At 46.0% G+C, this 23,817-nt stretch overlaps 1 protein-coding gene across 2 annotated transcripts in view; it reads left to right on the forward strand.

The window, feature by feature from the left end:
• The first annotated feature begins 14,721 nt into the window (after window positions 1-14,721).
• Window positions 14,722-23,817, forward strand: part of NT5DC1 (5'-nucleotidase domain containing 1) — a 106,541-nt gene continuing 97,445 nt past the window's right edge. For both annotated transcript variants that reach the window (XM_036316502.1, XM_036316503.1), the window contains exons 1-3: window positions 14,722-14,917; window positions 20,262-20,353; window positions 21,957-22,028. In XM_036316502.1, the coding sequence (XP_036172395.1) occupies window positions 14,825-14,917; window positions 20,262-20,353; window positions 21,957-22,028 (257 nt within the window). In that variant the 5' untranslated portion in view covers window positions 14,722-14,824. The remainder of the gene's footprint in view (window positions 14,918-20,261; window positions 20,354-21,956; window positions 22,029-23,817) is intronic.

The raw sequence follows: 23,817 nt of genomic DNA on the forward strand, positions 1-23,817 counted from the left end.
CGGCCAGTCGCTTAGGTTTTTATATATATAGATAGCTATCATGTTGAGAAAAAAGGGTACTAAAATATTAGAAATGAAATGGGAAAGAAAGACAAGGAGTCAGGGGGAGAGTTAAAAATACTGTTGACAGCCCTGGACGGTGTGGCTCAGTTGGTTGGGCACCACCCTGTGCACTGAAAGGTTGGGGTTCGAGTCCCAGTCGGGGCACATGCCTGGGTTGTGGGTCAGTCCCCAGCAGGGGACATGCAGGAGGCAACTGATCGATGATGTTTCGTTCTCACATTGATGTTTTCCTCTCACCCTCTCTCTCTAAAAATCAATTTTAAAATATTTTTTAAAAAATACTGTTGACAGTTGTAAAACTCTTAAAGCTGCTGGAACACTCAGCAAGCCATCAAATCTCTCTTAGTCCCAGCTTCTGTCCTATAAAACGGAATCATGCCACCTGCCCTATCTATTTACCTTTATTTTACAGGCTGGTCAAAAGACTTAATAGGATTTCTGTGACAGCACTTGAAAATTATAAAGTACTATAAGACAGTAAGATATTTATAATATCATTTTAATAATATAAATGGGAACAAAAAAACAAAGAAGAGGACAAAAGTAAATGAGGGTGTCGGAAGAACGGGGCATTGGAGGGGTGGCCTTGTTGGTGCTGCCGGCTGCCATGTGCCCAGCAGAACAAACTCTCCTGCCCACTCTGCCCTTTAAAATTAAAGCTGTCTTTGCAATTTCTTGAATGGGCCTGACTGGCCTTACTTCTAGCTTCATAGTTTACATTTTAAATGAATGCTTGTTCTGACATGGATTTTGGAAAGTGCTAAACGTATAAAGAAATTTGCTTTGAGATTTTCACTGGCCTGAACTATGAGTTTCTGTGACACTGAAAATTTTTCTTCATTTTTATCAGAGATTGTTCATTTTTCTCCCGTTATAAATGCCTCAGAGTTGGATTTGGGACCAGCATTTGTTTAATTATCCCGAGTCCTGGTTTTCACAGCCTCAGTGGATGTGTGCACGGTGGTTCCACGAAGAATGATTGGCAGCTATGAGCTGAACTTCAGGAGAGACCGTCTCCTTGACCCTGCGTTGCTCTGGTGCAATGACTCTCTCAAACAGATTCCGTCTTGTCACGTCAATAACTTACTGACATCCAAACTCCTCACTGCAGCAAACTACCCCAACCGCCTTCCTCTATTTTCCATCCGATCCCCGCTGAGCCTAGGGTAACACAGGGTGGCACAGGGAAGCAAGTGTAGGAAGCAAACAGTCCAGTTGTATGGGGAGGGGTCGGGTATTTCTAGGAAAAAGCAACAATAATAAAATGATGCACTGTCTGGTAGGCTTGGGCATTTTTAAAAAGTCAATTGACATATAAATAATCTGATGGGAAGCAAACTGTCTCAGTAGACAGAAAGCAAGACAATTGTAACTCCAGGAAAACAAAGCACTTTGCAAGAACAAAAACATGATAATAGCGGATTACCTTGGCTTTTACAATGACTATTATTTACAGAAACAAACTAATGCAAATACCTTTATTGACTTCGCTAACAATGGGTTATAGTTATTGGGAGGGTGGCAAGAAAGGAAGTGGGGGAAGACCAAATCTTCATCCAGCCTAACAGAAAATCAATAAATAATACCCAATTTCAAAAGTGATAATTCAGTAAGTATAGTATTTAGAACTCAGAAGTAAATCATTCCCCTCAGTATGCCAGTTAGAGAGGTCTGTCTTCATACTCTGGATCAGCGGTTCTCAACCTGTGGGTCGCGACCCCTTTGGGGGTCGAACGACCCTTTCACAGGGGTCGCCTAAGACCATCGGAAACCACATATATAATTACATATTGTTTTTGTGATTAATCACTATGCTTTAATTATGTTCAATTTGTAACAATGAGATTGGGGGTCACCACAACATGAGGAACTGTATTAAAGGGTCGCGGCATTAGGAAGGTCGAGAACCACTGCTCTAGATGCTCAGGGTGGAAATTTCTTACTCCTCCAGGAAACTTTGTTTAGCCAATAGCCAATGTCCCAAGACAGAATATACACTTAGGTTAAGATTGATTATTACAGATAATAGATGTGAATCTCTCTTTTGAGACTTTCTTAAAATTGTTGATATTGTTGATCAATTTCTAATAAGATAGAATTAGATTATTACTTTTTACCTTATATTCCAGGGTCGACAAAGAAATCATCCTGAGACCAGAGGCCCACTCCCCCCTTCCTGGTTATCCATTGCACTTGCCTCATCAGCGCTCCCTTGTCTAGTCTGTGAGGGTCATTTCAGTTCAATTGGATGCTATCTTGAAAACTACTTCCATAGCCACATAGGAACAGCAACATCTTGGAAAATTTTCAGAGAACAAATAAATGAAGGTCCTCTCTCTCTCTCTCTCTCTCTCTCTCTCTCTCTCTCTCTCTCTCTCTCTCACACACACACACACCATCGCCATCTTGTGGAACTCCTTCCTTGGGGTTCCACGTGACACGAGGCATCTGACATACGGACTGAATGATTATGTCAGCGATGGCCTACATATAAAGTTAGTAACGGTAAATTGTGTGTAATATAAAAGTTAAGTAAAATAGAAGTTTTCATACTTTTGCCCTCTATTCTAGTGAATTGCCTTTGATGCCCAACTTGAGGGTCCCAGAGTGTGTCCTTAAAGTGCTGACCTCAAGACACTTCTCACTTTCTCCTAAAATGTCCCTGAGGCAGGAGGAGGGAGTGTGGCCCATCAGGGTCCCTACAGGAAAGGGAAGCTTTAACCAGCAGCGCACACCAGAGCTTTCCTTGAGCTTTTTGTTCCATTCTAACATTTTATGCACATTTTGCTGTCGATTTAAGAGCATTCTACCTATGCATGGTTTAGTCAAGTGCATTTGTGTCACAGTCAGGTAAACCTGACTCAATCCAGGCTGAGGCCTGTGGCTGGCTTGTTCAAGTACCTTATTTTTGAAGCACATAAGTAGGAAAAAGGAATAATGTTGACCTTCAATTCATCATTGAAGAAAGCCAGCTATTGACCAAATTGTACATTGAAGTGTTCCCCAGGAAGCGCCAGCTTTCCAGAAATAGTAATAGGAATTTTAAGCATCCGGGTAATAACTTTTCAACGCCACCCTTTTCATGACACAACAACCAGAGGTTGCCCTAAGCTTTGATAAGGGCGGTTGTTGTTTCTACTAACTCAGCAATTTTAAAAAGTGGGTAGAAAATATACAGTAAAGGGGGTGCAAATGAGACACACAGTGCCAGGTGTGAGGGAGCAGCAAAGACACTGCTCAGATAATTTTCCATTTTCACGTTGCACTGAGCTCATATTCTCTTGTTGCGGAAGCCTCTCCTTTTGGCAGTGTGCCAAAACAGCATAAAGGTACTAGCGGGAACACAGACCCTGTCCTCAAGACATGGACATAAGTAATACAAGGCAGAAGCTCAATACTGTGTCATAAATGAAGTGTGGATCCTGGGCTATGGGAGTTGGGCAGAAGGAAAGATGTCTTCTAACTTAGAGAGAGAAATGGGAGTGAAGAAGGTGTTGAAATATTGAGGGAGGAAGCACTGAGGCTGGTCCTGGTGCTGGAACTAGTAATTCCAGAAATGGACAGAAAGGGAAGTAACATTCAACTACCTGGTTAAAGCAATGATTTTGAAAAGGGATTGGCTCTACTTGTTTTTTAATGGAGAATTTAAATATTGACTTATTTGTATATTTCTAATTCTTTTCTGTTCCTGTAATTGACTGCGTATGGTGTGGCAGAAGCATTTTTATATTCATTATAGCGGCAAGTTACTCGCCAAATACATTTGCAGCCATAAATAGTGCAATTTTAAAGCTCATTGTGGAAACTCAGAAATGCTACTCGCTAGTTCATAGAGTTCTACTTTGCACATATTGTTTGAATTAGTCTTCTTTGTTATGGGAAGAAAGAAAATTAAATAGTACTAAATGGTTTATAACAAAAAACAGTTGTCCTTGCCTCCCCTCTCTCCCTCCCCCGCCCCTGGTTCTGACTCTCAAAGGAGAGCCCTTTCAGTTCATTCACTGTTTTGTCTGATAGTTATCGGTATTTCTAAATTTCTCAATGGCATGCGTATATGAGGCTTTACAACTGGGACATTGTCTATTGCTTACCTGTTATGCCAGAGGAAGATGTGCTGTTTCTATATCCCTCCCCCCACTTCCTCCCTTGCCGTTTTGCCAATACTTATGAAGCCTTTTCAGCGAGGTCAATAGAAGAGCTGACATCAGCATGTTCATGGAAATAATATCCCTCGGAACACCTAAGCAATCTGTTAATATGTTGCCTTTCTTGCAAAGTGTTTTATTTTCCTGGACTTATAATTGCCTTGTCTATTTTTCCCTTGATACTCATCTACCTTTTGAAGGCTTAATTTTCCTCTATAATTTTTTTATTATTCAATTAAATAAGCAAGGAGGCCAGGCTGAGGTGATTCTAATGCTCGGCCCTTCGGGAATGGGCTGGCTCTGAGGGCAGGGCTCGGCTGTCAGGGCTGGGCTTGGCGATGTGAGGCTACACTCCCACCTTCAGGACGAGGCTCGGCTCTCCAGCACTAGCTCAGCCCTTGGGGACAAGGCTCGCTATGAGGCCTAGGCTCGGTTCTTTTGGGTTCGTCTCAGCTCTCTGAGGATCTGAGGTTCGACTCCGAGGCTCTGAGGCTAGGCTAGGATGAGGCGAGCATCAGTCTTTAATGACGTCGTGCTGCACAATGCACATCACAGGCTTTGTGCTAGTGCTGGCAGTGACAGCTTACAATGAGTATAAAGGGTCTGAGCACCAGACTGCCTGCAGGGAACAGACACTCATTCCAAACCCCCCCATTCCTTCTGACTTCCATCAGGGCCTGTCCAGAGAGCAGCAACTGCCGTGGACCAGCTTCATTTCAGTTCAGTGTACACCAACTTTACACGGCATTATAAATACATATTTACAGATATCCCCATGTTGGTATAATGAGGAGCAAAGACCCTTTCGTCAGAAGGGCTTATTCTAGGGGTGTACAACATTCACAAGGATCAGATCCCTTTGAGAGGGACCAGAGACTATTAAACACAAATTTACTCGGGCCATGGCGAAGCCCCGGCCTCCCCAAGACCGCCTCACAGGAAAGGACACTTAAGTGAGCACACTTGGCCTCAGAGCCAGAGATTAAAAGGGCTGCTGACTCTCCAGGGAAAGGGGGCTGTGAAACTCACTCCCACACACTGACACTGGATACCTTCATCCTTCTAGATTCTAGAATCTAGAAGGACAGGTATAGCTTTGGGGCTAGGCTCTGCCCTTCGGGATTGGGCTCAACTGTTTGGGACTGGCCACTGTTGCAACATCTTCCTGCAGGGAGAGAGTCCTCTAAGTCTCTCAGTAGGGTTTTCTTTTCAGATGCACAAAATTCATGACTTGGGTGCTATTTTCAGAATGCCCACAAGATGGCGCTATTGAGACCAATCCTTTACAAGAGCACTGTTTTCAGAATTTCCACATGAGGGTGCTATTCAGACTGGTGCCTTTCTAGGGTGCTGTTCTCAGAATGTCCATGAGAGGGCATGTTGTGACTAATGCCTTTCAAGGATGCTGTTCTCAGAATGTCCACTAGAGAGCGCTAGTGAGACTAATCCTTTACAAGGGCACTGTTTTCAGAATTTCCACATGAGGGCGCCATTGAGATTAATACTCTTTAAGGTCGCTGTTCTCAGAATGTTCACAAGAGGACGCTATTGAGACTAATCCCTTTCAAGGGTGATGTTCTCAGAATGTCCACAAGAGGGCGATATTGAGACCAATCCCTTTCAAGGGTGCTATTCTCAGAATGTCTACTAGAGAGTGCTAGTGAGACTAATCCTTTACAAGGTTGCTGTTCTCAGAATGTCCACAAGAGGGCACTTTTTGAACACTGCCATGCAAGGCGAGATCCTCCTATGACTGTCAATTGGGTTTTCTTTTCAGTCGCAGAATTCATTTCTAGGGTGCAGTTCTCAGAATGTCCACAAGATGGCACTAATGCAACCCCTCCCCTCAAGGGCGAGAGCCCTCTTGGTCTATCAATGGGTTTTCTTTTCAGACTGGCCTTATTCATTTTGAGAGTGCTATTCTCAGAATGTCCACAAGAGGGCACTTTTGCAAAATCTTCTTGCAGGGCTTGGCTTATGGGCTAAATTCTTTGGAACTAGGGTAAGACCTTTGGGACCAGCTTCAGCTCTTAGGGGCTAGCTAGTCCCAACTCTTTAGGACTGGGCTGGGCTCTTCCGCACTGGGCCCAGCTCTTCAGACTGGGCTGGGCTCTTCTGGTCTAGGTTCGGGTTTGGGGGCTAGGCTCCCCCTTTCGGGACTGAGCTTTGGAACTAGTTGTAATTCCAGTTTGTTCCTAGGAGCGTGTCTGTGTAACATCCACTTACTTTGCTGCCATTTTTAATCTCTGAAATCAAAACTTTAAATTAAAAAGCAGTCTATGGTGGATAGCCATGTCCTAGGCCAGTATATTCCCTGACAAAAACCAACTTTGATCTTAACTGAGCCTGTTGTCTTTTTGCATCTATGATAACAAACCTTTTTACCGGCAGGGTAACTTGTAACTTCCCTTTCTCTGGAGCCCTCAGGGCACAACCAATGTGTCAGGCACCAGGGTGGAGACCACTGATTCACTCAGTGTTATTGTTATCTGTTAATTGTTGACAGTTAATTACCCTGCACCCACCTGTGTAAAAGAAACATGTGTCTATCATTTTACTTTTTATCCAATCCCAGAGGTTTCCCCACTTTGCTTTCTCCCACCTCCCTAATCTATCACCAGTGGATTTCATGTAACCCACTTATGTCTCCTTTGATGGTAATTTATAAAACTCAGTGAAAAACCACCATTCCCCTGAGCATTATCTTAATTAGTTGAGATTCTGCTTCCTCACAATTGTCAACAGTTTGGCTCAAATAAACTCACAAATATTCTTTACAGGCTTGAATGTTTCCTACATTAATTAACATATTTGTGCTAAGATACTGAACAGCTTTACCCTGTGGGCCTTTGCAGAGTCTCAGAGCTTCATGAGCCCCGCCAGCCCCACCTTCTGGGCTAGATTCTTCTGTCTGCACCAGCATGTTAAATAAACATTACCATTTTCTATGTGAGCCATGATGTGAACAAGTTTGGAAAGCACTGGACTAAAACATCTGTGGTAGTTTGCATTGAGTTTTATTACTTTGCATTAGGTTAAAGAATACAGTGTATCCCTGGCTGGTTTGGCTCAGTGGATAGAACGCCGACCTGCGGACTAAAGGGTCCCAGGTTTGATTCTGGTCAAGAGCATATGCCAGGCTGTGGGCTCTATCCCCAGTGGGGGGTCAGGGGGTGCAGAAGGCAGTCCATCAATAATTCTCTCTCATCATTGGTGTTTCTATCTCTCCCTCTCCCTACCTCTCTGAAGTCAATAAAAATATATTTTAAAAATAAGAAAGAATACACAGTGTAGATCACAGATGGAACAGAAAAAGAATGAACAATGGGTTGGAGACAGAATGACCAACAGATGAAGACACCATCCCCAGATATATTCTTACTTCCACTGAAGCTAACAAGCTTTTAGAAGAATTGCTCTAGTAGATGGTACTGGTAACCTGGATCACACCCCTTTGCCCCCTTCTAATTTCAGTCTCAACTCACACGGCCGTTTTCACACTAATAGTGTCCCCCTCAATACAGCCCATGTCTTTCTCCTTTGTGTCTGGGGGCCTTTTCGGAGGCTATAGGAGCTCCTGAAAGTGTGTGGGTTACTGTCTATGAGAGAACAGGAGCCAACAGGTAAGTTCTCTGTCTTCTTCTGGCGGACAGTCCTGCGAGAGGTCTGCTGTTTCAGGGGACGGTCCACAGAAATGGCCACTGTCGCCTATTGCAGGGACCTTCATGCTGCCTTTTGCATTGCTGTTTTTACTCTCTCTACTACTTCACTGCTGATTTCTGGGATTCCCTCCAAATAACCCACCTGCAGTTGAGTCTTTGTCCCGGACTCTGCTTTTAGAATAAGCCATCCCTGAGAAAACGCAGTACTTAAAGCAACCTTGAGCAATTATGAATTTTGGCAAATAGAGATAAGGGGCAGACATGAGAACTCAACATGTCAGTGCACACCAATGTAGCACAAGAACCATAAAACCAGCTAAACCTGGAAGATGAGGAAGCTTGACCCAAGAGCATTCTCTTACCATAACAAAATCATTTCCAGTGATTTCCTAAGGACAAAGGTGACTTCTGGACATTGATATGTAACAGGTTATTTTTTTCCATTTTATGGCCATTTGTGTGGGTCCCTGAGAAAGGCCCCTATACTCTGTCCCAATGCAAAGCTAAATCCCTGATATAATAAACAAAAGACCCTCCACCTGAACTTGGGAATCCAACAGCAGAGGAAATTGGGTTCTGATTCCCAGTTGGAATTCTGAGGGAAGAGAGTTTGCAGTGCCCGATGCCTCACGGGACATTCACTAGAGAAGGAACAGTGAGTCACCTCTACCTGGAGAGAGGGTCTGAGGGAGCCACCTGCCTTCCCTCCCCATGGCAATGGCCCCCCTCACTGAGGCTGGGCAGCGGAGTTTCCTGTGAAGGTTTCCTGGGAGTGCTCAGGAGAGGCTGGCTGACTTGGGACAAAACTGCCGGGAGCTGGTCCATGCTTGCTGTTTCAAGGGACCTGGCATATATGGCATACTGTTCTTAATATGTTTGCTCACCTTCTTGGCACTATGTGTTTTAACCAAGGTCTCTGAGAAAGGTTGTTTCCCCAGGGAGGGATTTTCCCCTGAAGTTAGGGAGGGAATAAAACCTCTTAACTAAGTGCCAGGCGGGTAATTAATCACTTTAACTATGAACAATCATGCTTAAGCTACATAATCTTTACTCCCTGGAATGGCGATAAGAAACGCCCTAACCTTTGGAATAGAGATTGATAGGATTGGAATCAACTGGTATAAATACAGTTGTAACAAGACAACAGCACACAGAACTTAGAAGACAGAACCTACACAGAACCTAGAGACAGAAGAACTTCGCTGGAGAGAACATGGCAAAAGATCCTGGACTGAACCTGACTACAGAAATTGGCAAGAGAACCTGACTAGAACCTGGTGACTGAACCTGGCTGGAGAACCTGGACAGAACCTGGCTGGAGAACCTGGACAGAACCTGGCTGGAGAACCTAGCGAGGGAACATGGCTACAGAACCTGGCTGGAGAACCTGGAGAACCTAGCAAGAGAACATGGACACAGAACCTGGCTGGAGAGCCTAAGCAGAACCTCTCTGGATATCCAGACCAGAACTTGGCTGGAGATCCTGGCTGGAGATCCTGGCTAGGCTGCTGATCAACTGAACGCTGTCTCCGTGTCATTCCTTCTTCGCCGACTCCGTCCACACCTTTGGGGACCCCTGGACCTGCTGGGGCTGGACCCCGGCACAAAACTATAGACTTTTCTGCTGCCACTGAAACGGGAGGTGTTTCAGAGTCTGCAGGGATGGCTGCTGACAGGGTGGCTGGTGTGGCCAGAGGCACCTGAAGGCTGACAGGGATGGCCTCGCTGAGAAAGAGACACTGTATGGATGCCATTGGCTAAGGACCACGAGTCTCTTCCAAGACTCCTTGGCAGCATAGCTCTTGTGCAATTTAGAACCCCACACTCCCGAAGGCCAGCCAAGGCCCAGGGGAGTATGGTGACGGGACTGTCAAGATGATAGTGGGTTTGCCGTAGCTGGTTTGGCTCAGTGGAAAGAGTGTCGGCCTGCGGACTGACGGGTCCTGGGTTCGATTCCAGTCAAGGGCACATGCCCGGGTTGTGGGCTCGATCCCCTGTAGGGGGCATGTGGGAGGCAGCCCATCAATGATTCTCTCTCATCATTGATGTTTCTATCTCTCTCTTCCTTCCTCTCTGGAATCAATAAAAATATATTTAAAAAAAAAGATAGTGAGTTTAAACTGGAACTAACAACTGAGTCTACCTTAAGTTTGTCCACATTTTATTTCTAACTTAACAGATGTTCAATCAAGATTCTCCATCACATACTGTTAAGTTGATTGTTTGAACCTAACCCCAAAACTTAACATTTGTCTTAATTAAATTTCAGTCCATTACTACATCATTTGAGATCTTTTGAATCACAATTTAGCCATTTCATACTTTAGCGCTGTCTCCAAGAGGAAATAATTTTATAATTTAAACATTTAGTTCTTTATTCAGACACAACCTTAATAAGAAATTTCCCACCAAAAGACTTTGTCCCATCATCACCATAAAAAATAAATAAAACACAGGGAACTTTCTAAGTAGGCTTCTTCTCTTGTGGCAAGAGCAGGAATGGAAAGAAGAAAATAATGTATTTTTTTTGAAATTTAAGGATTTTAAGATTACTGAAGAAATCAAATAAAAAATATTCCTAATGCAGAACTACTGCCATCTTAAGGCCGCAGCCCCGTATTACAAGTCAGCTTTTGGTTCTATTTACCTAAATGACTAATATTTAAATGACGTAGAGATTAATTTTTAGGCATTTGTGTATTTCATCTTTTTTCTAAATTACTAAATAACTTTTATTGTTCCCCTTAAATAAATTTTATTATCCAGAGATGTGTATATTGGCTTAGATTATATAAAAGGTTAAACATTACATTGTTTACTCTGATATATTTAGAAACACACATTTTAACCTACTGACCATTTTTCACTGTCCCAAAATAACAGGCTGGTAAATGACAATTACAATATAGGTGTTAACATATGTTATTATAAATCCACAAAAGATCATTTACTAAGTAATTTTAGAGTCTAAAACTTAAGCTAGCTGTTCACAAAGTTATTGTTTAAGTAAGTAACAAATTAAGTAAAAGGCAGACCTAAGTTAAAGTTGCTAAATTATAGAATTATATTTATTAAAATGCAGTTCAGTTATAAGAATAAAATTGAATTCTAGAAAATTAGCAATATATATCATTACTTCTTATTTCTGAGAATTTCTAAATTATTTAATAATTTTCTAGTTGTAAGAACTCAGTACATGGAAAACTAATAAACAAAACAAACAAAAAAAACCCCACTGTATTAATATTATATACAAGTGAAAGTACCAAAATTTTAAAAACCAACAAATAACTTAAGTCAAAGTTTCTGCCATTTAGGGATTTTCAAATAGCAAATATCTGCTACCTTTGTCACAAAGACATTGACTAGAGTCAAAGCTCCTTACTGACCATACTAGTCTGCTCGGACTGCCTAACAGAATACCACAGACTGGGTGGCTTAAACAGCAGAAAATCATTTTCTCACATTTCTGGGTTTCGGAAGTCCAAGACCAAGGGGCCAATAGGATTGGTTTCTGGGAAAACCTCTCTTGACTTTCAGACTGCACCTTCTCCTGTGTCTTCACAGGGTCTCTCCTCTGCACATGTGCATCTCTGGGGTCCCTTCCTCCTCAGTATGTCTCTTCCAGGCACACTGAATTAGGACCCCACTCTTATGACCTCACTGAACAATAAACTCCCGTTCTCCAAATGTAGGGCTTGGGCCTTCATCATAAGGATTTGGAGTAAACACATCTGTCAGCTCCCTTCCACATTTCTCCACACTCCCTCCCCTGTGGCAACCATTAGCTTGTTATCTACTGTATATCGAAGGTTCTGTTTCTATTTTGTTTATTCATTTGTTTTGTTTTACATTCTACATATAAGTGAATTCATATGGGGTATAGGTTAGGTATAGGTATAGGTATAGATACTAGTATATTGCCGGGGTTCTTGTTCCAGCATTAAGAAGGGTTCAGGAATCTGGAGAAGGCTGTGGGTAGATTAAATAGGAGTCCAGAGATGAAATATAATTTTGAAAGGCATTAGGGGGTCAGAGGATCCTAGTTTAAAGGAACCTAAGATATAAGATTTCCTCATCTCAGGACCCCATGCTTTTTATTAACACAACTTGTCCTGAGGCGAGGCAGAGATATATACTTCAAAGGGTCAGGGTTTGGTACAGAATCCATTGTCAGATTTGGGGGAATTTGCCTACAACTCTGCAGGTGTTTGGCCAGTAGGAGGCAATAACATGTAGATAAGATGCCCTGAGCTGTCTGGCAGCCAAGCAATCATCCCTTTTCAGGTTTGGGGAAATGCCATCAGCCATTCCCAACAGGAGACAACATATGTGACTCAGCCCTTGATGAGTCCCCAAGTTCCATCAACCTTTTGATGAAACTCTTGAAATTATGACATGCTGGAAATGGCTTCCGGCAGTATATCACATCTTCTTTACACATTCATCTATCTGTTAGGCAGGGTAGATAGCTGTTAAGGCAGGGGGAAGAAAAGGAGGAGGAAAAAAATGAGGAGTTTATCTCACCCACTGAAAAAAGTCAGCAGTCTTGGGGCTTGCCAAGAAAAAATTGTCAGATGTTTTCATAAATTCTGGGGAAAGCCACAACAAAATAAAAAGGGGACCTTGAAATCTAGTCCATCTGGTAGGGAACCTTGAAACCTGTAGGGGGAAGAAGTATAAAACCCTTGAACCCCCACCAGAAAGCACTTTCAGCCTACCTGAGTTGCCGGCTTGTGCTTTCTGCCAAGTGTATTCTTAACAAATTCTCTTGCTTTGCTTCCTTAATAGATTCGCTAACTTTGCTTAAACACTGTTTTCTGTCACTCATCTGAATTTTTTCTCCTGAGTGGGACAAGAGCCAAGGAGGGGAGAGCCCCCTCTGACTGGGGTTGCTCTCCAGGAACATATTGATGGACCCTAAGTTGGCTATTGGAAAGTAATGCTGCAATGAACATAGGGGTGCTTATACTTTTCAAACTAGTGCTTTTGATTTCTTCATATAAATACCTAAGTGGAATTGCTCGGTGAATGGCACCTCTATTTTCAAGTTTTTGAGGAATCTCCAAACTGTTTTCCATAATGGCTGCACCTGTTTCCATTCCCACCAACAGGGCATGAGGGTTCTTTTCTACACCTTTCCTCACTAGCATCTGTTGTTGGTTGACTTGTTGACGATAGCCATTCTGACCGGTGTGCGGTGACACCTCATTGTGGTTGTTAATTTGCATTCCCCTGGTGATTGGTAATGGAGAGCATCTTTTCATAAGTCTGTTGGCCATTTGTCCTCTTTGGAGAAATGTCTATCCAGGTCCTTTGCTCATTTTGTAATTGGATTGGTTAGTTTTTGGCGTGTTTTTTACTTAGGAATTTACTATGGCATATAAAGTTTCTGGTTCAACCCATGGTCAAAGATCATAAAAAGATCTTCCAAATCCTAGGCTAATACTAGTATCCTCCGAGGAACCTAAGTAAATAATATCGTCTCCATATTCTCCTACTATTGGTTCAAGTCTAACTTTACGATCTGGTTCCCTGGCGCCTTCAAAAGGAAGGGGAGCCCCAGGTCACTTGGTGGCAGGGCTACGTGCCCACGGGGGCTCACCTGCGCCCTCCGTTCCTGCAGCCGCGGCACAGCCCCGGTCCCATCCTGCCCTCGGGCATCCTGGGGGCGGAGCGGGCTTGCGGGATGAGCAGCGACAAACCGCACACCGGCCGCCGGGATGCAGGGGAGGCCGGACGCGCGAGGGGCGGGGCGAGGGGAGCGCGGCGGGGCGGGGGGAGCGCGGCGGGGCGGGGGGAGCGCGGCGGGGCGGGGGGAGCGCGGCGGGGCGAGGGGGAGCGCGGCGGGGCGGCGCGGGGAGAGGCTCGGCGGCGCGGGGGGAGGCGCGGCGGGGCGGGGGGAGGGCGCGCGGGGCGGGGCGGGGGGAGCGCGGCGGGCGGGGCGGGGGGAGCGCGGCGGGGCGGGGCGGGGGGGAGGCGCGCGGGGCGGGGAGAGGCGCGGCGGGGCGGGGGAGGCGCGCAGGGCGGGGAGAGCGCGGCGGGGCGGGGGCGGGGGGGAGGTGCGCGGGGCGGGGAGAGCGCGGCGGGGCGGGGCGGGGAGAGCGCGGCGGGGCGGGGCGGGGAGAGGCGCGGCGGGGCGGGGGGAGCGCGGCGGGGAGAGCGCGGCGGGGCGGGGCGGGGGGAGGCGCGCGGGGCGGGGAGAGCGCGGCGGGGCGGGGCGGGGAGAGGCGCGGCGGGGCGGGGGGAGGCGCGCGGGGCGGGGAGAGCGCGGCGGGGGCGGGGCGGGGAGAGGCGCGCGGGGCGGGGGGAGGCGCGCGGGGCGGGGAGAGCGCGGCGGGGCGGGGCGGGGGGAGGCGCGGCGGGGCGGGGGGAGGCGCGCGGGGGCGGGGAGAGCGCGGCGGGGCGGGGCGGGGAGAGCGGGGCGGGGGGAGGCGCGCGGGGCGGGGAGAGCGCGGCGGGGCGGGGCGGGGGGAGGCGCGCGGGGCGGGGAGAGCGCGGCGGGGCGGGGCGGGGAGAGCGCGGCGGGGCGGGGCGGGGAGAGGCGCGGCGGGGCGGGGGGAGGCGCGCGGGGCGGGGAGAGCGCGGCGGGGCGGGGCGGGGGAGGCGCGCGGGGCGGGGAGAGCGCGGCGGGGCGGGGCGGGAGAGGCGCGGCGGGGCGGGGGGAGCGCGGCGGGGCGGGGCGAGGCGCGCGGGGCGGGGAGAGCGCGGCGGGGCGGGGAGAGGCGCGGCGGGGCGGGGCGGGGGGAGCGGGGCGGGGCGGTGCTTGCGGGCGGGGGAAGCGCTACGGGCCGCCTCGCCGCGTCCCGGGGCGGACGCAGCCCCGCCCCGCCGCGCTCCCCCCGCCCCGCCGCGCTCCCCCCGCCCCGCCGCGTCCTGCCAGGTCCCGTCCCGCAGCGTCTGGCCGGCGTGCTCTCCGGCACCGAGGCGCCCTGCGGTCCTTCCCGCGCAGCCATGGCTCAGCACTTCTCCCTGGCCGCCTGCGACGTGGTCGGCTTCGACCTGGACCACACTCTGTGTCGCTACAACCTGCCCGAGAGCGCCCCGGTGAGTGGCGCGAGGGGTCGGGGCGCACGGAGCGCCGCCTCCATGGCTGCCGGGGCTGGAGTTTCCTCCCCGCGCGGGCGGCGAGCGCCGGGGCCCTGCCGTCGCCGCGCCTTTGCGCGGAAGCATCGCCGGGTCCCCTCCGGGGCGGTGGGCACGGCTGCCGGTAGTCAAGTTAGAGAGAGGGTTCCGGAAGAAAAGGGGGGGAAGGAAGGACAAACGGTGCGCGATCGGGCAGGGGAAACAGTTCCTAGGGCAGAGGAAGGGCGGGGCTAGAGGAACTGGGGTGCCCTCTGCAGATCCCAGGCCTTGGGACTTGTCTGCAAGTCATTTTGGGCACCATCAGCGCGCGGCCACCGCCGCCGCCACCCGGTTAAGGGCTTGGATCTTCCTCGGCAGCATTTTTCCTTTCGCACGTCCACGCGACCACCTGTCAGTTTTTAGCACCGCCCAGGGACAGATTGCGTATTGGAAGGAACATTAGCCAACAAGTCACTAAGATACCTTAGCCCTAATTTTGCTTTCCACCAAGAGAAGAAAATAACCATCGCATACCTACTACGTGCTCCATGCACCTTGAATAAGTTTAATCCTAACGACAGCCAGCGAAGTGTGGGTCCTCACTGTGCTTTGGAAGGGAGGGGCAAGTGGAGTATGTGTGACTCCACACCTGTACCCTAATGCCCCCCAATTCCTTTGATTTTCACAAAACATTGTGAAAAACTAGCAGATTTTTTTTTTTGTGTGTGTGTGTTTTGTTCTTTGGTCAAAGATCTACACACCCAAACAGAAAAAAATTAGTTAAGAGCACAGTATTTTCAAGCACTGACTCTGCAGCCAGTCTACCAGCTCCTCTGTTACTAGTTCTGCGTCTTAATCTGTGTCTATTCTCATTTTCCCCATCTGTAAAATGGGACCAATAACTGGATGTACTTCACGAGGTTGTTACAAAGACTAGATAGGTGACAGATGTATAATGCTGAGAGCAGTGCTGGCATACAGGTAAACTCCACTTGTCTGGCAAGCACAAGCGTTGCTTTTATGGTTACCACCCAAAGCACTTTAAAGCCTCACCCAGTTATGAGTAGAGCTCTAGGCCATTGGCGCAGACATCGCCCAGGCTCCACACTGTGGTGAGGTAAGTGTCCCAATAAGCAATGCAGGTACCCGTCAGAGGTCGAAAAGGAGCTGGAATCACTTGAGTTTTCTATGCACAGATGCTAAACAAAAATAGTGTGCTGTTCCTCTACTGTACTTCTCTGCTCTCCCTCTGTATAGATGTTCCCTTACTTATATTGAGAGTTAAGAAGGCTTTTCTTTACTACTTAATTCTTTGGCCACTAATTCCTCTAGGTCTTCTTCTTTTTTTTAATATATATTTTTATTGATTTTAGAGAGGAGGAGAGAGGGAGAGATAGAAACATCAATGATCGGCCGCCTCCTGTACACCCCCTACGGGGATCAAGCCCGTAACCCGGGCATGTGCCCTAATGGGGAATTGAACAGTAACCTCCTGGTTCATAGGTCAAGGCTCAATCTCTGAGCCTCACCAGCTAGGCCTCTAGGTCTTTGGTTCATATTTTTCTTCCCTCTGTGTCTTTAAAATCCCCTCCTGGCTCACATTTTCTGCATCTCCTCTGTAGTCACCTTCATATGGGAGAAATATTGTTAAAAACCACTGTCATGCCAAAACCGGTTTGGCTCAGTGGATAGAGCGTCGGCCTGCGGACTGAAAGGTCCCAGGTTCGATTCCGGTCAAGGGCATGTACCTGGGTTGCAGGCACTTCCCCAGTGGGAGATGTGCAGGAGGCAGCTGATCGATGTTTCTCTCTCATCGATGTTTCTAACTCTCTATCTCTCTCCCTTCCTCTCTGTAAAAAATCAATAAAATATATTTTAAAAAAACAACAAAAAACCACTGTCATGTTAGAGCCAAAATTATGCATGTGCGAGCGTAAGATTTTAGAATATAAGATCCTTGAAGACAAGGATTCTTTACTACACGCCTCAATGTATGTGATGCTTAAAGGTTGGAAACAGTCACCTAGTGTGCTTTGGAGCCTGTTGGGTTTAGAAATCTTCCATGAAGGGCCTGCCGTGGGCTAAACACTGGGGTGGAGTTGGGGATACACAGGTAACACTCAGGCCTTCAGTGGCCTTGCAGTGAGCTGAGTGCTGAAAGGCTGGTTGGGGTCCCCTGTGGCGAGGGGTGTCGGAGGCACAGGGTCCCCTGCTTTCCTCAGCACCAGTGTTCTCTGCTTCTCCCTGCACGTTGACCCCATTGTCTCCTGTTACAGAAGTGTCTCCTCTGGGAGGGAAGAAACACAGCTATGGGTGCCCGTGTTGGCAGCCTGAGAAAGGGCTCCTTATCTTAGGAAGGAGCCTGACCCCATTGGAAGCATGTTAGTCGTCAGTATTGCCACGGGGATGAGAAGCGCTGTCCAAAACGGGATAAAGTGCCTTGACCAGAGGCAAGTCTAGCATCCCTGGGTCCCATCCGGTGGGTGCAGTGGGCACGGGCTGGTAGAGCCCAGCCGGTAGTCAAGTTTGAGAGAGGGTTAAGGAAGAAAAGGGGGGAGGGAAGGACAAATTGTGCACGATCGGACAGGGGAAACAGTTCCTAGGGCAGAAGTATGATTTACTTTGGTCCACTGAAACTGACCAAGGTGGGAGGATGTATACCTTGAAAATGGGCCAATGCTATAAGTCAGGGCTCTTTTTAAAACCACTACGTGACTGATAAGAATAGCAATATCTAAGCTGAATTTACTTGTATGCCAGGCACAGCTCTAAGCTCTTTACATCCGTTAATCCCATGGCACTGGTTTCTTGCAGGCAGGATCGTGTGTGTGTGTGTGTGTGTGTGTGTGTGTGTGTGTGTGTGTTTTATGGTCCTTAGTATGTTGCACTTCAGAATGACTCAGTACATGTGCGTTGATATTTTGGAATGATTGAATAAAAATCTATATAGCAGGTAAAGGAGGAGCGTTCGGTCATCTGCGGGCTTCAGGAATCCCACTCTGTCCAAAGGCTTGGAATTTCGGGGTGGTTTTAAGAACCATCACCTGTAGTTGTGAATCACCAACAGGGTGGAGAGCTGTTGATCCGTAGTGTTGACGTAACGTGTGTCGATTTACAGTTGACCTGGATAAAGGCCACATCGCCTGGCATGGCGGTGCATTTGAAGTGCCTTTATTAGCTTTGCCACACTGAGCAGCTCTATTTGACCAGGAGCCTTTGTTCTCCCCGCGCTCATTTCCTGACACTCATACCTTAGCCCCTAACTTCAGCCACGGACCCGCTGAACGTGTCCCCTCCCCTCTGGGTTCACCCACCTGAGTGCTCCTCTTGCAGACGTCAGTGAAAGCATCACTTGAGGGAGGCCTTCTCCCACTCCTTTGCCTGTCTGTCCTTGCTTCCCCCCGTGCCATCCCATGCTGTCTAAACGTGTCTTGGCTTAGCATCTGTAGAGGAGGGTCAGGCCGCTCAGTGTGGGTCAGACACACGGCTGAATCTGGACCCCCGACCACGGTCTGCCTCAGGTTCAAGTGCATGTGATGCTGGCCCAAGAACACTCTGAAGGAGAATGGGTTGGGGCTGATGTAGACCTCCATCCACCCTTTGCCTGCTTTCTGTTTGGTATGCACAGTTCTTGGAAAATTGAGCCAGCTCTTTAAAGACAAAACAGATATTTCACTCCAAAAGCTGGGATTTCGTTGTTGGTGAGAAATCAGATCTGTCAACGACCAGCAAAGCGTTTTTGTTGCTTTGCTGCTTTGTGCTTGCTTCCAGAGGCTTCTGTTGCTCTTTTTCCTGTTTTTCTTATGGTGGAAAAATGAGAGGTATTTCCTGTACCTGATGGAGGTTGCAGATTCCTCCTCAGGAATCACCTGCCTGGTGCCCATGTGTATTTCTCTTTGAGACACCTTTGTGTCAAATTACAGGACTGGAACAATTAGGTAACCCATTTGATGTCCTGTATTCAAGAGAAAACAATCCATGGGTTGGGGTACAGTGCCTCCCAGCAGTGGACCGCTCCCCCAGAAGGATTTTGGGCAAGAGTGAGCTGAGAGAGCATTAGAGGAGGCAACACAGAAACAGAACATGACTGGCCAGGAGGTCAGGGATTCCCTTATAAGGCTGACAGGTAAGGTAAGCTAAACGGGAGTTGGAGGATTGCGATTGGTATATGCTGGTTTCCTTACAGGTGTGTCCCCGTAAGTGCAGGCTGAGCAACGCTATTATAGGTGAGCTGTAGACAAAGCTCTGGGTGGTTTTTCTTTACTACTTGATTCTTTGGCCACTACTTCCTCTAGAGCAGCAGTTCTCAACCTGTGCATCGCGACCCCTTTGGGGGTCGAACGACCCTTTCACAGGGGTCGCCTAAGACCATCGGAAAACACATATATAATTACATATTGTTTTGTGATTAATCACTATCTTTAATTATGTCCAATTTGTAACAATGAAATTGGGGGTCACCACAACATGAGGAACTGTATTAAAGGGTCGCAGCATTAGGAAGGTTGAGGACCACTGCTCTAGGTCTTTTTTTTTCTTTTTTCTTTTTTCCAAATGAAGGTGACTACAGAGGAGAAGCAGAGAACACTTAGCTTTAGCTTTGTGACGTGGGCTGGGCCACTGGGACAACCTCCACTTCGTGGCCCTGATACAAGAATTAACTTTATCACCGGAGGTGGCGCCTTTCGGCAAGGCTGCACCAAGCATAGATGTAATCATAAAGTGCTCAATATGTTCATTGTCTCCGTCATGTGTTGAATAAGTTTACAAAGCTTTGCCAAGTCTTTTTTTTTTTTAATATATTTTTATTGATTTTTTGCAGAGAAGAAGGGAGAGGGATAGAGAGTTAAAAACATCGATGAGAGAGAAACATCAATCAGCTGCCTCCTGCATACTCCCTACTGGGGATGTGCCTGCAACCAAGTCACATGCCCTTGACCGGAATTGAACCTGGGGCCCTTCAGTCCGCAGGCCGAAGCTCTATCCACTGAGCCAAACCGGTCAGGGCGCTTTGGCAAGTCTTAATGATCTCCATTCCCTTGGAATTCAGGAGAAAGATGAGTAATTGTCCTTGGTTGTATAATTGTATACTGATGATGGTACAATTTTGGAGGAAAAAAAAAAAAGACACTACAGGTACTAGGGGGCTCGTAGGGGTGGTTTAATGGCTTGTGAAGGGCATTAAACTGAAGAGCTTTGTAATTAAGACCTTCCCTTCCCCCACTGCCCCGTGAGTGATTCCATCCGGTCTTCAGGTCTGCGAAGTTCAGAATGAATAGTGAATTTTATATTTAACCTCTCTTTTTTTCTTTCCCTTTGTCTACAGCTCATTTATGATAGCTTTGCTCAGTTCCTGGTCAAGGAGAAAGGGTATGACAAGGAATTGCTCACTGTGACTCCAGAGGACTGGGATTTCTGGTAGGTCCTTGTTTTCAAGGTTTGCACATCCCTTCTGATGTCTAATTGTTGCTGATAAAACTTTAATGCCTCCTCTTCTATGGAGGCAGAAAGTGAAATGTGAAATTGAGTCAAAGGACAAGATGCCTTCTCTACTAAAAAATTTTATGTTTAATGAATGAATGTCCTTTCTACTTTAAGTTTAGACTCAAATATGAAAACAAGCCAAGAGGGCATGTGACTAATGTGGATATTTTCACATGGTTAAATTTGTCATTATTAAGAGTCTTGGAGGTTTTAAGAGCTATCTCTAAAATTTTATCTTTTAAAAAGTTTTGTTTTATTGCTCTTCAAATACAGAAGTATAGGAGAAGAAGAGCCATGTTTTGGATAAGTATCTGAATTAGGACATTTGGTTTTTCTGTAATTGGACAGACATTCCTTTGTCTAAGACTCTTATTCCCTTTCTGGGTTAGGATTCTCAAGGCTTCCTTTGTCTTTCTTCCTCATTTAAATGACAAAACCAAATGATAATCCTGTTAGACCACTTTACATTGTTTAGTTGAAAATTAATAATAATCCTAAAACACGTGAAAAATCCTAAAGCAACGGTGTTCCTCCGTTATGCACTCCTCCAATGTTTGGTTAGCCCTTTGTTATTCAAACCCTTTTGTAAAGGAGAAGCAGAAACATTTTACTATATGAATCTGCTGACTCTGGAAATTTTACTATGGACCAAAGTAAATCATACTTCTAAAGTACCTGCCATTTTTTAATTCCCTTGGTATTTGTTGGCTATTATAACTCCTTGCTTTTATTATTTATAATAATGCATCTGTATCCATTTTTCTCCCCAAACTTAATATTTGACTCTCTTTTAGTTGTTTTCACTAATATACCTTGCCCAGAGGGCTAGTTTTATAACCTGACCTAAATTAAGGCAAATTCTAAAGAGTAAGGAAAGACTCTGGCTAAGATCTGAACTTGCAGAATATGAATGTGTGTGTGTGTGTGTGTGTGTTATTTAATAAAAACATTTTCACTTTTTAAAAAATCCTCACCCAAGGATGTGTTTTTCATTGATTTTTCTTTAAGAGAGAAAGGAAGGAGGGGGGTTGGAGAGAGAGAGAAAGAAACATCGATGTGAGAGAGAAACATGGATCGGTTGCCTCCCAGACACTTCCCAGTTGGGAATCAAACCCACAACCTGAATATCTGCCCTGACCAGGATTTGAACCTACAACCTTTTAGTGTTCAGGAAAATGCTCCAACCAGCTGAGCCACTGAGCCAGGGCACGATTTTCACTTTTTAACAGAGACATGCAATGAGGCTCATTTTTGCTTCTCTTTGAGTTTGTAATTCTCTTTTTAAAAGTGTCAGAATTTTAGAAAGTAAACATGCTGTGCCTTCGTTTGTTCACATAACAGTTTTCTTTATATACTTTCTCTGTGGATGATATTTCATTTTAGAGTTCTTGGATATTCTTAACTGTATGATTAACGTATCATTCCCCTGGATGGGAGAATGCCTTTTTTGCATTGTGACTTTTTGAACATATAAATTATTATCTTTTGAGTTAGGTAAATACATGAATTGATTGGGAATCAAACATTTCTGTTTTAGTTGCAAGGGATTGGCCTTGGATCTGGAAGATGGAAACTTCATTAAACTTGCAGATAATGGCACCGTCCTCAGGTAATAAAATGTAGTTGTGAAGTCAAGGTTTTACTCTTTTCAGGACACTTATTACTCTGTAATATTTTATCATTAAGATATATATATATATATATATATATATATATATATATATATATTGCTAATATGCTTAGTGTCCATCTGGGTAATGACATCACATAGCAACGCCCCGCTTCCTCTCCCTAGCGACTAGCCTCCTTGGAGTTTCTTCAGCCCAGGAACACAGGTGGAAACATTTTACACTTTAACCAAATGTCTGTGAAGCGTTTTCCCTGCGCCGCATCTCATTTGATCCTCACGGAAGTCCTGGAGTAGGTAGATAGGAGACTTGGTGGAATCCTATTTTCTTTTCATTAGCTGGAAAATGGAGATTTAGAAACTTGACCCGACTAAAAAGAAGCAAGAAATAGTGGACCTTGAAAATGACTTCAGGTTTTCTTACTGTGCAGAATATAGTCAAACACTGCTGCAGTTAAATATTTCACCCTTTGTTCTCCCTGCGGTATCTACAATAATAATTTGCTTCATGTTGATATTTACTGCTGTGTTGCTGACAATTACCTGAAAGAGAAGTTGGGGTGCTTCACTGGGCTGGAAAAAGTTTAGCTAAATCAGAAAGCAAGTCTAATTAAGCAAGTTTATTCTGTATCTATAAAAGGCTGAGTTGACTCGCGCATGCACGATACATATAAAGCTCTTGCGGACGCCAATCGCATGCGTGTGTTTCGATCTGTCTTTGTCGATTGTGAATTTGGTTGACACTTCTATTATAGAGAAAAGGTGAATAGCAATATTAAGATAATTCTTCTAATTAATTTCCTTTCAGTGCGCACAGATTTGTGCACCGGGCCACTAGTAGTTAAATAAGATCATTATTTTAGTCAGATGATAGATCAGTGATGGCGAACCTATGACATGCGAGTCAGAGGTGACACGTGAACTAATTTTTTTGGTTGATTTTTCTTTGTTAAATGGCATTTAAATATATAAACTAAATATAAGTCTTTGTTTTACTATGGTTGCAAATATCAAAAAATTTCTATATGTGACACGCACCAGAGTTAAGTTAGGGTTTTTCAAAATGCTGACACACCGAGCTCAAAAGGTTCGCCATCACTGTGATAGATCATCTGTATGCCTGCATGTCTTTGTATGAATCCTTTGAGCCATTTAAATAACAAATCTCTGAGCATTAGGCTTCAACATCTAGTTTCTTTAAATTTAGCTCATTAGAAATATTTGCAGGAAATACAGTAGAATGTTAATAACTTGCTTCCTGTCATTGACCACCCCTGCTGCAAAGGAGCTTGGGAATTACATTGTGTTAGGTGGGTATGTAGGTACCTGGAATGAAGTAGGACTTATTTTTATTAAGGTCGAAGGAGAGAATGGATATGGGATAGGAGTTTATGGTCTGTGCACACTTCTCTTCCTTCATTTATCCAAATTTGCCCTCATCATGCAGGATTCTGTGGTACCCCAGCTCCTTCTGGAAGGTTTTTCAGACTGTTCAAATCTTCCTCAGTCTCTCCTGCACTCACTGCTGCCTCCCTTTCCTTCCCTCCTTTCAGGGTGAGTCCAACCCTTTGAGTGTTGGTAAAAGTAGGGCATGCATTTGAGAAGCAGTTGCTGTCACTGCTCTGAGCCTTACAGAGGGATCACAGAGTGAGCATCTATCTTTCCCCCAATGCTGATAGTATAGTACATCAGTATGGCCATGCAGCTGTGCGATTTATTATCCTATATAATAAAAGCCTAATATGCTAAGTGTCTGACCCCTTGTTCAACC

Source organism: Myotis myotis, unplaced genomic scaffold (assembly GCF_014108235.1).
Source record: "Myotis myotis isolate mMyoMyo1 unplaced genomic scaffold, mMyoMyo1.p scaffold_m19_p_7, whole genome shotgun sequence".
Lineage (NCBI taxonomy): Eukaryota > Metazoa > Chordata > Mammalia > Chiroptera > Vespertilionidae > Myotis > Myotis myotis.